At 46.6% G+C, this 14848-nt stretch overlaps 1 protein-coding gene across 1 annotated transcript in view; it reads right to left on the reverse strand.

Annotated features, from left to right (window-relative positions):
- Positions 1–2802: 2802 nt before the first annotated feature.
- The window catches only part of itpr3 (inositol 1,4,5-trisphosphate receptor, type 3), a 75821-nt gene continuing 63775 nt past the window's right edge, over positions 2803–14848 (reverse strand). The window contains exons 35-59 of the mRNA XM_015045729.1: positions 14150–14275; positions 13938–14058; positions 12945–13108; positions 12620–12768; positions 12434–12542; positions 12201–12294; positions 11057–11232; positions 10762–10921; positions 10420–10637; positions 9729–9929; positions 9325–9435; positions 8243–8338; positions 7921–8034; positions 7742–7825; positions 7538–7648; positions 7180–7372; positions 6988–7107; positions 6720–6892; positions 6090–6254; positions 5717–6011; positions 4873–4991; positions 4465–4630; positions 4236–4396; positions 3998–4159; positions 2803–3337 (exon numbers count right to left, since the gene is read on the reverse strand). Coding sequence (XP_014901215.1) covers positions 3221–3337; positions 3998–4159; positions 4236–4396; positions 4465–4630; positions 4873–4991; positions 5717–6011; positions 6090–6254; positions 6720–6892; positions 6988–7107; positions 7180–7372; positions 7538–7648; positions 7742–7825; positions 7921–8034; positions 8243–8338; positions 9325–9435; positions 9729–9929; positions 10420–10637; positions 10762–10921; positions 11057–11232; positions 12201–12294; positions 12434–12542; positions 12620–12768; positions 12945–13108; positions 13938–14058; positions 14150–14275 — 3705 coding nt within the window. The 3' untranslated portion in view covers positions 2803–3220. The remainder of the gene's footprint in view (positions 3338–3997; positions 4160–4235; positions 4397–4464; positions 4631–4872; positions 4992–5716; positions 6012–6089; positions 6255–6719; positions 6893–6987; positions 7108–7179; positions 7373–7537; positions 7649–7741; positions 7826–7920; positions 8035–8242; positions 8339–9324; positions 9436–9728; positions 9930–10419; positions 10638–10761; positions 10922–11056; positions 11233–12200; positions 12295–12433; positions 12543–12619; positions 12769–12944; positions 13109–13937; positions 14059–14149; positions 14276–14848) is intronic.

Raw genomic sequence — 14848 nt, forward strand, 5'->3', positions numbered from 1 at the left:
GACTTAAAACATCCCTTTTTATATTTATAAATGAAATTACAATTCTTCTAAGTTATGTGAAACTTCTGTTAAAATCATTTGAAGGCTCAGAATCAGTCCAGTACCAGAACCGGTACTGGTACTGGTACTGGTACTCCAAAACTCCACATTCTAGGGGAGAAAGACTCACCTGGTATGAATTAAATTGTTAGCTATTGGAGTTACTGTAAAAGAAATTTATTTAACCTAAGAATGTCGTGAATTCGTGTGTATCCCATGTTAATGCAGCATCCAATGTCAAACATTAAGAAGTTTTAATTATTATCAAACTTTATCAAACACGCCATGTTTGAGCAAAAAGAAAACAAACAAAACTCATAAATGTACAGAACCAACCAGGAGAATCAACTCATTTAAAGTTAAAACTCACGCTAGCATAAATGTTTGAACTGAACCTGGTCGCTAAGCTAAGTTTCTATTAGCAGCAGTTAATCTTTCTGGTAAACGTTACAGTAAAACGAACCTTTTTTCTATTCTTCCTCTTTCTTTTCTCCCTCCTGAAGGATGAATCCTTTTTTGAGACGTTGTTTTGCTGCTAACTTTGGTTCTGACGCTCCGCTCATTGCAGCTCATGATACCGGCGAAGCGTGCGGTACCTACCGCGGCCACCGGGGGGCCCCAAAGAGGAATTTATTTTTTCTTTTTGTCCATGAAATGATTCTACACACATTATCAAATATATATTGTTGTAAAAACAAATCACTTTATGATTAAATTATGCGTTTTTATAATTATAATGACAGAAATTGTTACTAAAAATAAAAAAATAAAAATCAGCTCCACTGAGGGGCCTCAAGCCGCCCCGGGCCCCAAGCGGCTGCGAGGTTTGCTTATGTCTTGGGCCGGCCCCGCTTATGGGTCCTTTAGCCTCTCGCTATTCAGGGATTAAGAAATTTAAAAAGCTTAAATATTTCCATATAGAAAAAACCCCAGAAAACTTGTCAATATTTTAATATTTTTCTTTTTTTTTCACTTTGACGTGATTTTTAAAGTCAAGAGAAAAATAAAATTTGGTCCGACTCAAACATGTTCTTTGTTTCTCATCGGTTTTTGTTCCAATCAGGTTGTGATGTTTTTTAAACATCTGTTCCTGCTTCATGCTGTCAGTCTGGTTCTGTCAGTGACCTTTGACCCTGTGGGCCTGCAGCTGAGATAAGAGTCGCTTTGTTTTGCTAATAAATGAAATAATTTTTCATCAAACTGCTTTGGTTTTTTCTCAACATTATTTTCCAAACTGGAGCAGATTAATAACCGGTTTGAGTAAAAACGTTTAAGGTGGTTAGAATGAAGAAACTTTTGATTAAACTATAAATCTGTTGAGATGCTTTGATCAAAATGAGTTTGTGTAACAAAAATAGATCCATAAAGGCTTAGTTTGGGGTTTTTAGCGGATCTGTGTCCTGGCTGGATGTGAAGCCCAGTTAAACCCAGACCACCGGGCCGCCGGCAGCTGTCGGCCGCAGAGCCGCTGCTTCCCAGAATAACTCCGGGTTCCTCTGGCGGCTCTCTGCGGTTCTGCTGGACTTAGTGTCCTCAACCCGCCTGACGGACCGGACTGGACCGGACCAGAGGGACGCTAACTCCGCTGGAGCGCCAGGAATCCCAGGATTCTGCTCCGTCCGGCCTTCCGGTCTAAATGACTGCGGTCCGGACCGGTCAGAGCCAGAGAACAAGTCCAAACCTGGACCAGAATGGCATCTCCGGCGGTGATGACGTCACGATGGAGAAACAGCAGGAGGTTCTGATGGAAACTGAAAACTAAGATCATAATTCTCATGTTTTTGCTTCTGTTCGTTGGTTCCCTGGTAAACCCAGAACAGAAAATAACATAAAACCCTTAAAGCTGCCGCAGTTTGTTACTTATTTAAAAAAATGAGTTTATTTTACATTTTGGTTAAAACTGTCAGCATGTTGTGACATTTTATGACTTAGTCTGTGAAAAGATGGATCTCCTCCTCTTCCTCCCTAAGATGCTATCACTGTCTGAACCACAAACAACCAATCAGAGCCAGGAGGAGGGGCTTAACGCTGTTAATCACCTCATGTAATGTTTTTTCTGATGAAGGCAGAAAAAACATTTTATCGTTCTTCATCAGTGGCTATGCTAACTAGCCTTAGCATTTACAACAAAATCTGCTGAAAGGGAAAAGATGCAGCAGTAGGAGGGTTGAGCAGCGCCACAGATTTTGATTGACATCACCAAGACCCGCCTCCTGGCTCTGATTGGCCGTTTCTACCTGCACAGGGAGAAGGCAGAGGAGCTCAGTTTTTTTCACCGAATGGTTCTCATGACATGAAGACAATTCAAACAAATGTGTAAAAAATATATTTTTTATAAAAGTTACCACTGCAGCTTTAATAACCAACCAATCAGAGAGCTGATTGGTCCAGATTTTCCACAAACCTTTTGCCATTACAGCCAAAATGTCAAGCAGAGAAAACTGAGACATGTTTTTAAATTAAAACCGATAAGAATTATGTCTTTAGACATTTACTTTGAACTCTTCAATAACAGAGCTTACAGAGCTGCTGTGTCACATGACTGTTTCTGAATTTATAAAATAAATGTTAATAAATGTTTCAGAAGATTTTGTCTGTGAAAATTGTGATTCTTCTCTTTCCAGCCATTCTGTTGTAGTGACTGCAGGACAAGCCCCAGGCATCATCCCTCCACCGCCGTGCCCTACTGCCCTCAGCTGCTTGGGCTGCTAACCCTGCCGCCATTTTGTTTCCGAAGAGAAACTCAGTAAAAACTCACAGCAGTTTTATTAGAGGACAGAAAACAGATTTTATTTCAACATGATCTGATCTAAAGCCACAACTTCCCTTTACAACAAAAACCTTTTCCTCACAGAACTTCAACGACTTTTTGTTTCTACACTAAAACAAACAGATTTAGTTTGATAATGTTCAGTATTCTTCCACTCAGACTGAACAGAACCTCCTTCAGTGTCTGGACCGGGCCGGACCTTTAGCCTCCTGAAGATCCTTTAATGCATCAGAATAATTTATGACATAAAAACTAAAAGCAGCACAAACTGTTTAATCTGCTGCTAATCTTTACAACTCAGCAGGTTTTACGCTACAGAGGGTCACATCAGAGCAGTGTGTGTGTGTGTGTGTGTGTGTGTGTGTGTGCTCCTGCAGCAGCATCAGTCCAGCTGGATGCTGATCAGTCTCTTTAGGATTTGTAGATCTGATGGTTTCCTCCGGCGGCGCTCGGCGGCACGGCGCCACTCCCTCCAGCCTGGACGTCCACGAAGCCCATCCTCTGCTTCCTCTTCCTCTGCTCCGTCATCTGCACACACACAGGAAGTCCACACGTCACTCCTCCAGCTGACCTGACTACTTCCTGCCTGCTGCTCAGGTGGATGAACCTTGAGGTTCAACATCCGGTTTAACCAACTGATGATTCATATTTGTCTTCAGGACATTCTGCATCCTGGTCCTAATGTCCTTATATGGGCGTGAGTTCATTAAGGTTATGGGCGCCGATTGTAAACAGTCAAAAATAACAGCAATAATTTGGGTTATTTAGGCTGTTAAAAAATAAAAAAGGGTTAATATTTCAAAGTCATATTTTCACCATGTCATTAATTAATTTATAAAGGTCACAGTTTGAAGTTAAACAATTATAAAACAAAACATTTAGCTAGCAAGAAAAATAGTTTGAAGCTAAATATTGAACTCCACAATACTTGGTTAGCTCGCTAAATATTCACTTTGATGCTGAATATTTTCTTTGAATCTAAATAAGTAGTTAAAAAGCTAAATATTTAGCACCACACTAATTAGCTAGCTACCGAGCTAAATATTTAGCTAGCCAGTTAAATATTTAGCTAGCCAGCTAGCTAAATGAGCTAACGTCCCAGCATGTGGAGGACTGGCCGTTAATGTCGCAGCCTGTCCTGGTTCCTTTCAGCCTCGGCGCCTCTGCAGGTGGAGTAGAACCCGGTACCTGCTCCTTCAGCTCGTTCAGCTGGCCCGTCAGCGTCGTCACCACCTTCATGGTCGACACCAGCTTGTCCTGCAGCATCCTCATCTCGTTCTGCTCCCCGTCGCCGTCGGTTACCACCAGGGACATGGCCTGCATCCGGGGGAACCAGTCCAGGTTGTTGTTCTGGGACAGAGAGGGAGACGGTGAGGCCGCCGGGTCGGGTCGGCTCTGTTCGGGTGGGTTCTGGTCGGGTCCATACCTTGATCATGTGGGCCACGTAGCTCTCTGGACCCGTGTAATCCGTCTGGTTCTTCTCCCGGACCAGAACGATGAAGTACAGGTAGTTCCAGATGTTGTGCTCCAGCTTGATGTGCTCCTCGAACGAAACCGTCTTGTTGTCGAACTTATCTCTCTCCAGACCTGCAGGGGACAGACACGGCTCAGCGGAACCAGAACCGGGTCTGAACCGGGTCAGAACCGCTACGCACCACAGATGAAGCATGTGGTCTTCAGGATCTCCTCCTTCTTCTGCTTCTCGCTCCGCAGGTCGGCGAACGTGTCGATGATGACGCCGAAGATGAGGTTGAGGACGATGATGATGACGATGAAGTAGAAGAGCAGGTCGTAGACGACGCGCGCTGGGAACAGCGGCTCCTGCACACAGGTCCGGTCCCACATTACTGACAGAACCTCGCTTAAACAAAACTGGTCCAGAACCGGGTTCTGCTACAGCCTTACTGTCTGCAGAACCTCATTAATGATCCGGTCGTTTAAACCGACTGGACTGACATCTGCAGATCCAATAAAACAGCAGAAACTCTCAGGTTCTCCAGGTTTTACAAATAAATCATCATCTGTTCTACTTTCTGGTGCAGATATTTGAACTTTGACCTCACGTTTTTGGATGGTTTACGGAGGACGTCTCCCACTCCTCCCCCGTTTCTCAAGCCGTGATTCAGGACGGTGACGATGCACATGAGCAGCGTGTCGCAGGCCCGCTCTGTGCTGGGCTCCCCTGGAAAACAAGAGCAATGCAGGGTTAAACCCCGCCTCCTGGGGTTAAACCCCGCCTCCTGGGGTTAAACTCCGCCTCCTGGGGTTAAACTCTGCCTCCTGGGGTTAAACTCCGCCTCCTGGGGTTAAACCCCGCCTCCTGGGGTTAAACTCCGCCTCCTGGGTTAACACTGTACCATTACCTTTTTCTGTTATAAAAATAATAACTCCTGCTCTCTCTGAAGCTCCGACTCCAGGAATTCATCCCAACATGGCTCCTCTATTAACCCTTTAATGTTTTTACCAGTGTCGCTCTGAGCAGCAGCTGTTTTAATGAGCTCAGCAGCTGTATGCTAATTGCTGCTGGCTAGTCTGAAGGAGCTGAATGGGGGAGGAGCTTTGTCCTTGAAGGCGGGGCTAGGTCCACCCAGGTGTTTTTAACAGTTGAATGGTTAAAATGGAGATTACAGCATTTCTCAAATATGAAAGAATCAGAGCAACACAGCAGGAATGTTGTTGATTAAAAACATTAAAATATGATGGAAAGATAAAAAAAAGCTGATTTTACACGATACCGGCCCTTTAACAGCCCATAATGTCTCAGTCTGAGTTCCTTTAAATTGAGGCTGAAATCCTGTTTGGAGATGTTGAACCATAAGAACTTTAACACTGACTGATGTATTTGATGTATGTGATATATTGGAGAACCTTGGAACGGCTCCGGATCGGAACCTCTGCAGCTCCTACCTTCCTCCTCCGCCACCGTCTCCACGCTCGTCTCAGCGGTGCAGCTGACTCCGTCTGTGGAGCACGACCTGAGGAAGTCCTGGGCCGCCTCGGTGTGCTGAGGGTCTGCAGACAGCTGCAGCAGCGGATCCACCTCCATGATGAAATCCTCCTTCAGGAACAGGAAGCCCAGGATGGAGAAGAGGTAGACCAGGATGAGGGCGAGCAGCGCCGTCAGCAGGATGGAGCGCCCGTTCCGGGTCACGCTCTTGATCACGTTGAACAGCGTCTCCTCCCGGTAGATCAGGTCAAACAGCTGGAAACACACACACACCACCACCATCATCATCATCATCAGGGTCTGCAGAACCCAGAGGACTGAACGCTGCCGTACCAGGATGCTGTAGAAGAGCTCATGGACGAAGAGGCCCAGGGTGGAGGTGAGGGCGTAGGCCAGGTGGTACAGGAACTCCACATCCATCACCATGGCTTTGTAGCCCATGATGAAGGTCCCGTTGTTCCCCACAAAGCTCACCACAAACACCACCTTATTGATCAGCTGGACACACACGCACACACACTTTGCATTATTTTTTAAATAATGTCACATTAATGCAAAGTTGGCACTTTAATTGGACTTTCAGTGTAACTTTTAGAGCAACTTTGCATTAAACGTGTTATTTAGTGAATGATGACAGTCAGTCACACACACTCCTTCAAATAGTGCTTCCCCGGATTTTATCCAGTAACGTGAAAGAAAACCTGTCTGATTAAACCGAATCAGAACTTTTTCCACAATGATGCTAATCCATTAATACTGAAGCTGGTTTTCACTTGGTGCGTTTTGCTGACTTTGAAGACGATTAATGTACTAGCTAAATAACGATAGCATTAGCTTCTGCTAACTACCATGTTGGTCTACCTCGTTAGCATTAGCAAAACAAGTGTTTATGGTTAGCACTTTAGAGCTAGCGCAGCTAACTTCTCAGCTGGCGCTGCCCATCACTGCTGCACTGTCTCTTACGTTGAGCGATCCAAGCAGGATGAGCGTGTTTCCAATGCCCAGGTGGTAGATGGACCTGAGGATCAGCGCCAGCGTGAGCGGCTGCAGGCCGTACTGCTTGGAGAACAAGCCCAGGACGGAGAGCCCGGTCAGGATCCAGAACAGCATCAGCAGCATGGAGTCATCGATCGCTCCTACACAGGAAGAGAACGGACCAATCACAGGGAGTTTCACAGGTGGAGGGAACTCAAACGTTCGACTAGAAGTGACCAAAGATCCACCCACGCACCCTGGCCAGAGTCGTAGGGGTAGAAGAAGGCGATGATGAGGTTGATGAAGACGGCCAGGTTGAAGGAGATGGTTCCCCACAGAGTCATCCTCCTGGAAAACCAGTACAGAACCGGCATGCCTGCAACAGACCGGACACAGGCTCAGAGCCGGAAACATCCGGGGATGTTACCGGCCGGCGCTCTGCTCTCACTCCTCAGCTTCTTCTGCCACTCCATCTCTCCATGCAGGAACGACGTCTGCTCAAAGAAGTGCGTGACCTTTGACCCCTGCTCGTCCTGCTCCGTGGTGTTGAAGACTCGGAGCTTTGACTCCTCGGTGAGAAACTCGCAGATGGGATGAACAGGAAACACGATCTGCTCCATGCTGCGGTCGTCACGCACAATCTGGAGAAATGAAGCAGGAATGACAGGAAGAGCTGGAGAAAATTCAAATTAAAAGACCTGGAACATTTAGAGGGGCGTTTTATTTTGTGAAAGTATTTTTCTAAAGTTCTTCAGATGAAAAACTTCGTCATCTGCTTGATGACAAAGTTTGGAATAATAAAGGACCTCGATCTGAGCCGTGAGCTGGTCGTAGTATTCCAGAGGATCCTGATCCACGACCTCAGCTGGAGCCGAAGACTTCAACATCTGGGACAGAGGACGGCTCTGGAGGGTCAGCTGCAGGGGGAGAACGGTTGGATGAATGGCTGGATGACTGGATGGTTGGTTGGATGAATGGTTCGATGGTTGGATGAGTGGTTGGACGGTTACCATGGAGGAGATGCCCTCCTCACCCTCCTTGCTGTTCTTGGGCGGCTTCAGGAGGTTCTGCAGAACTTTGTTGTGTCTCGCCAGCTGCCAATCAGAACCCAGCATCAGAACAAACATCTGGTCCAATAGAATCGCATCAGAGGAGTCCAGCAGCCAATCGGGAGGCTGCGTGTCGTCACCTGCTGGGCCAAGATGTAGATGTTGTGTCCCACCTCCCGCGGCGACACCTCCACCTCCACCTGCTCCTCCTCACAGTCGATCTCCTGCTGGTACGCCTTCTTGATCACATCCACCTGCAGACACGCAGCGTGAGACGGGCCGGGTCAGAACCGGGCCAGAGCCTGGATCTGGAGCGGACCAGAACCAGAACCAGAACCAGAACCTGGACCTGGACCGAACCAGAACCGGGCCAGAGCCTGGATCTGGACTGAACCAGAATCGGGTCAGAGCCTGGATCTGGACTGAACCAGAATCGGGTCAGAACCTGGATCCGGCCCTCACCAGCTCCCGCGGTCGCAGGTTGAACAGGATCCTCTCGGCGTTCTCGTTGTCATGACGACTCTCCATCAGCGCCAGCAGCAGCTTGGAGGCGTTGTCCTGGCAACAGAAACAGAAACATTCATCCAGGAGAAGGTCAGCCAATCAGAGCAGAGGATGAACCAGCTGCTTGCTGCTGCCCTCTGGAGGCAAACATCTGTAATTACACCAATTTAAATGCATTTCATCTGAGCTTAAATTTAAAGTCCAACAGAAACCAAAGCTGGGAGGAAAAGAATCAGAACTGAAATCCAAGACAAATAAAAAGATCTTTGAAGGACAGAACCAGTCAAACAGAAAATGTGGTACAGAAAGGCAGAAAACAAAGACTTCCAGCCAACGTTGGTGTTTTATAATAAAGTAAAACTTAATTATCACAAGACTTCAGGGATAAATTTGATTCAGACAAACATGAATTATTTAGTTCATCATAAGGAAGGAACCTGAAATAAATCCTGTTTAACAGCAAGTCTAAGTCATATTTAGTAAATAAGTGCCTTGAAGTAACATAAGTTGTAATTTGGTGATTTATAATAAATATGTTCAAAATTAATATGACTCCAGTAAATGACAGAGATTATTTTATCATTTGTATCAAGTGTCTACGTTTGTATGTTTAGGTCACATTTATTATTTTCTGAAAATCTTTTTTTCTTTGTTTCATTTTCCTACATATAGAGGACAAATCCTGCCAAAATGATATATTTAATATAAAATAAATTGGAAAGTTTTCACTTTTTCTGTTTGGATGCAGTATTTGGCAAATTATTTCACTAAGCCATTTATTTACTTCTATATTTATTGCTAGTTTTGGCAGGGTCAGTCCTCCGTACTTGCACATGTAAACGTCTCAGGTGTTGTATAGTTAAAATCTACAGACTTGTCATGTTTTCTTTAAACTGAGGGCTTTTCTAAAAGGTCTGAGTGATTTTTGTGAGAAATCTCAACCTGAAACCGATCAGATCAGAGTAAATATTGGTAAATATTGATTTGTGATCTGCTGTCACTGCCGACCCATTCAAGTGAGAGCAGTCGACCTGCTGTACCTTCAGCTGCAGAACCATGTCCACCCGGTACCGACACAGCGGGCTGATGTCGTTCAGGATCAGCGCTGTGATGATGTCGATGCCGTTGGACTCATGAGTCACGATACACGTCTGAAAAACACAGAAATCCACGACAGGGATCAGTTTTCCTGCTGGACTCTGAGGTCTGGGGTCCAGGTCCGAGCCTTATGACCGTCTGACGGTGGAGTCCTGGGCTATAGGCTTGCCGGACCGCTCACAGCGCAAAAAGGCTGTGTGGTCGAACGGACCTGTCCCTTAAGACCGATGAAGCCGAAGAAAACATGAAATGTGTTGGCCAGGGTTTGGAACGGAAAGAAGGCTAACAGTTAGCTTCTGAACTGAACTTGTTCTGAAATGTTGGGTCTGACTGTGTGTTGGAGCACCTGGTTCTCCTGGCAGGGGCCCTGGCAGTACTCTGTGAGCGTCTCCAGGGTCTGGATGATCAGGTAGACGTTTGATTCGTTGATGTAGAGGCCCAGCAGGCCCAGACCGCCGGTGGTGCTTCCACACATGATGTCCAGGAACTGCAGCGTCTCACACACCAGGTTGTAGTTGGTTTTATTGTTCTGGCAACGCAGAAAGTTCTGGAAACACAAAAACCATGAAAACATGAGCTGGGTCATCTCTAACACTGTGATTCTTCTAACAGCCACGAGGTGGTGCTGTGATGGACGGCAGCTGATCATCAGGACCTCCAGTAACTAGAAACAGTCCAGAACATCTTGTTAATGTGATCCAACCGGACCAGCTGGAGATCCAGAGGAGAACCAACTGGACCTGAGCAGCAGGCTGGACCCGACCCAGGCTGAACAGGAACCAACCTGTTGATCCGGTTCTGATTGGTTAACATCAACCAGCACACAGATTCCTGTTGTTTGATGGTATTCAGCTTCACCATTGGGACCAAATAACCAACACTTACTGGTCAACTGGTCTGGTTTGTTAACTAACCTGCAGCTACAGTTGGCTAGTTAGCACTGACTAACCTGTAGCTGGTTGTTAGCTACAGTTGGGTGGTTAGCACTGACTAACCTGCAGTTGTTAGCTACAGTTGGCTGGTTAGCACTGACTAACCTGCAGGTCGTTGTTGTGGTTCTCACACAGCAGCTGCAGGAACCTCAGGATGGGCTTCATGATGGTGACCGCTGGTCCCATCTCCGCCTCCACCTCCCGCTGCTCCTCTGCCTGCTGCGTCGGCATGGCGGCGGCGGCCGTTACCGGGGCGATGCCTTGACCGTGAACCATCAGAGGAAGTCCTCCTGAACCAGGGAGAGCCAGTGATGTGGAACCACCTTTCCAGAACACCCATCAGTAACCGTGAGTAACTAAACCTGAACCCTGGTTGCTAACCCGCTTCTACCACCACCGAGCTAACCCCTGACCTCAAACTACCGGACATCGTGTAACCCCGCTCACCGGCCTCCAGCTCCTTCTCGTTGGCCTTGTGCGTCATTTCACCAACGTTTACAGAAACCGTCGCCTTAATGTCCATCTGAGCTTCTTTCATCCGGTCATGAAGAACCTTGAAGAACTTCTCCGACTTGTTGTCGCCCATCATCAGTTTGTAGAAGGAGTTCTGCAGACAAACAGGAGTTTTTATTCATTCCATTGATTTTGCTTGATTTCTTCCTCTGTTCTATGGTTCTAGTTTTGCACTACGGCCATCCGGTCCCGGTGAACTCTGCCGTCTCCGCAGGTCCAGGTGTGCTACCTGGATCTCCGTGTTGCCTCCCTCCAGCAGACAGATGGCCAGCTGGATGCTCTCCTGGAAGATCTTGTCGTTCTTGGAGCTCATCACCAGGTCGGTGAACAGCTTCGTTCCTCCTTCCCGGTCCAGACGGCACTGGATGGCCGCCACCGATGCCCAGTCGCGCTCCTGTTCACCACCTGGCCCACAAACACATCATGAACTTTCTCAGTCAGCCTGACGAGAACTTTGGATTTTCCACGGAAACACTGGTTTCCATGGAAACAGCCATTTTTTCTCTCAGAATGGGTCAAAGTTAAAACATTAAAGAGTTTTGTGTGAAAACAAATGAAGTCAACAGTTTATTGTTCGTGCAGGTTACACAGATCAATCTGAAGCTCACTGGAGAACCACAGGGCTGTGTGTTCGGCCCACTGCTCTACTCACCAACAGCCTGATGGTGACAGCAGTAATGGCTTTCATTGCAAACAATAATTAAATAAAGTCATGTCTGTCAGGAAATAACAGGATGATGAAGCGCTGCATGAGCAGAGAGAGAAGACAGAGAGGCTTTGGGTCCGATTAGCATCGGTTAGCATCTCAGCTCTGGTTTCATTTCAGTGAATCCCACAGGACCGACCTGGCCCTGATCCAACACCTATCTTTTAAATAATTATGTTCTTATTATAGACACATCTTTTCATTTATTTATATTTAATTATTTTTTTTCTAAATGTAACAATTTGATTGATTTTGTCTTTCACAATTTAATAATCTTATTATTAAGTTATTAATTTTTTTTTTTGTTTTACTTAAATAATTTTTTAGAAACATATTTGTTACTGAATCTTAAAGTCCTGAGGATGTGGAGAAATGAAAGGTTGACTTTAAGGTCGCTGTGTTCATATTTTACATCAAATCAGAATAAAAAAATGTCTGGATGGAAAATCTCTTGAAACAAAAAAAATCTGAAAGTAAACATCTTAATATTAGAAAATATTAAAGTTAAGAAAACAAATATCTCTGAATAATGAAATCAAACTAGCATTTTTGTGAATTAAAACTTTAGTCTAATTTGTCCTAGATGAGGGCTGTTAAGAGGCTTTTATTGTGACGGAGCAGCAGGAAGTGTTAGCATCCTGCTAGCAGCAGCAGCTCCCAGTCGTACCTGCGGCTCCCAGTTCAGCCAGGTCGTTCTTCTGGTTGCTCTTCCTGTAGGAGAACAGGTAGTTCTGCAGCAGAACTTTGCGCAGCAGAATTCCCTGAATCAAACCGGGTCGGAAAGAAACAGAAAGGATTTAGTGTTGATTTTAACCAATGGATATTAATCTGGTTTAAGCATATTTTTTCTCAGAAGAAGCATCAGAATCACAGAGACTGAGCCTCAGGTTGACCTCTGACCTTTTCATCAAAGTCCAGGGTCCTGATGAGCATCTCCTGCAGCGTCCTCAGCACTTTGATGCACAGCTTCTCCTCTGAGGACATGAGCGCCTTGGTGTGCTGGATCAGCCTGCAGAGCAGACACCGCAGTGAACACCATTTCCCAGCATGCCTCTGGCAGCGGCCGCTCAGACCCGGCCGACCTACTTGGAGATGAAGCCGCCGGACTCGCAGCGCTGCCGCGCGTCGGTTCCCTCCAGGAACAGCAGCTCAGGCTGGTGCAGGACGTCCACCAGCACCGACAGCTCCGCGTTGACCAGCGGCTTCAGCCGCTCCTCCAGGGTGTTGATGATGTCCTGGGGACGAGACGGGGGACGTCAGAGAGGACGAGACAGGGGACGTCAGAGAGGAGGAGACGGGGGACGTCAGAGAGGAGGAGACGGGGGACGTCAGAGAGGACGTCAGAGAGGAGGAGACGGGGGACGTCAGAGAGGAGAACTGCTGCCGGGAAGCGTCCGCCGCGGCGGCGTACCTGCAGCTTCTCGATGATGTTCTTGTAGTCGAAGGGGACGGGTCTGGCGCTGCGGGTCGGCGTCTTGTAGGCGGAGCGGTTCAGGGTGCTGACGGCCGAGCTGGACAACACGTTGTTGATCAGCGCCTCCAGCTCCAGAGGGAGGGAGATGGAGCGGTTCTTAGCTGAAGACGCCCAGAAGAAAACAGAAAACGGTTTTTAGGCCTTAAAAACATTTTGTCAACATTAAAACCTGATTGATTTTGATTTGAAGAGAAAAAATGCAGGAATGTCGATTTTCCATGAATTTTGTGAAAAACTGGATGGACTCAAAGAAGGGTTTAAAAATATGATAAGTTCAATTTAAGGAGGAGAAATTCCTCCTACAGTCCAAGAACATGACTGTCGAGTTAATTGGCCTCTCCAAATTCTCCCTAGGTGTGTGTGTGTGTGTGTGTGTGTGTGTGTGCGTGTTGCCCTGCGACAGACTGGTGACCTGTCCAGGTGACCTGTCCAGGTGACCTGTCCAGGTGACCTGTCCAGGTGACCCCGCCTCTCACCCGGAACGTTAACTGGAGAGGCAGCAGCTCCTCCTGACCCCATTAGGGACAAGGGGGTAAAGAAAATGAATGAATGAATGGATGGATGGATGAATTAATGGATGAATGGATGAATGGATGAATGGACGGATGGATGGATGGATGGATGAATGGATGAATGGACGGATGAATGGATGAATGGATGGATGTATGAATGGACGGATGAATGGATGGATGTATGAATGGATGAATGGACGGATGAATGGATGGATGGATGGATGGATGGATGGATGGATGGATGGATGGATGGATGGATGGATGGAAATTCCTGACTCAGGAATCCTGAACTTTCCTCTAAAACATACGAAGTTGCTGAGTCGACAGTTTTTCCTGAGGATTTCAGAAAAACAAACCCAGCAGGTTCTGGTCTTCTGGTGTAGAGGTGAGGTCTGAGGTGGGCGGGGCTTAGCGCTACCTGTCAGCGACAGCGTCTTGATGCAGGCCTCCACCTGTCCGCGGTGCAGCGGCAGCAGCCAGGGACAGTCCAGCAGCCTGATGGACGACTGCAGCAGCTGGACCACGATGGTGTGGTGAGTCTGAGGGAGAGAAGAAGAAACGGCTGAACCGAACAGAGACCGCCGGCTCAGCCGGGTCCCACCGGGTCCGACCGGGTCCGAGTCGACCCACCTGCAGAGACGTGCTGTTCTCAGAGAAAGGAGAGCTGAAGAAGGCGGTGATGGTGTCGAAAACCACGTTGATGATGTATTTCTCCAGAACCGGGTCGGTCAGTCGTTTCTCGCGCTTGTTGCAGACCTGCAGAAGGAGAAACGCTCCGATTTAAAACCTGAGATTCTAACAGGAAGCCGTTAAACTTCAGGGAGGAACATCATAAACAATGTTCCACATTTTCTGCCTTTTCTGCTTTTTGTTCTTTCGGTTTTGGCAAAACAAATATGAAACCTCACTAGAATAAAAAATGAATTAATCTATAGATTTATAGAAAATCACACAATCCGTTTAGTATGTAAAGAAAATATAAAATATATAAATAAATATAAACTAATTTTGGACAACAAAAATGAACTAAAAGCAGCTTTTAAATGCTTAACTTAAACACACAAATGAAAAACATCTGAGGTTCAACATTTAGTTTCAGAAGATGTTGAAAAGTGTTTTTTTTAGGAACTCAAATAAATAAAATCTTTCTTTTAAAAATATTCAACACCAAAATATGTCACATAAAAACTCTGAGCTCATTTCAGTGTTTTGGTTTGTAGCCTCCATGCCCCACCGCCCGTTTCTACCCCGGTTTCGTATCCCTCCCCCCCCCCCCCCCCCGTTTCCTCCCCGTTCTTCCCCCGCTCCTCCCTCACCCCCTCCTCCACC

This window comes from Poecilia latipinna, unplaced genomic scaffold (genome assembly GCF_001443285.1).
Source record: "Poecilia latipinna isolate Pla-1442-1.1 unplaced genomic scaffold, P_latipinna-1.0 Scaffold741, whole genome shotgun sequence".
In the NCBI taxonomy this organism is placed as follows: Eukaryota; Metazoa; Chordata; class Actinopteri; order Cyprinodontiformes; family Poeciliidae; genus Poecilia; species Poecilia latipinna.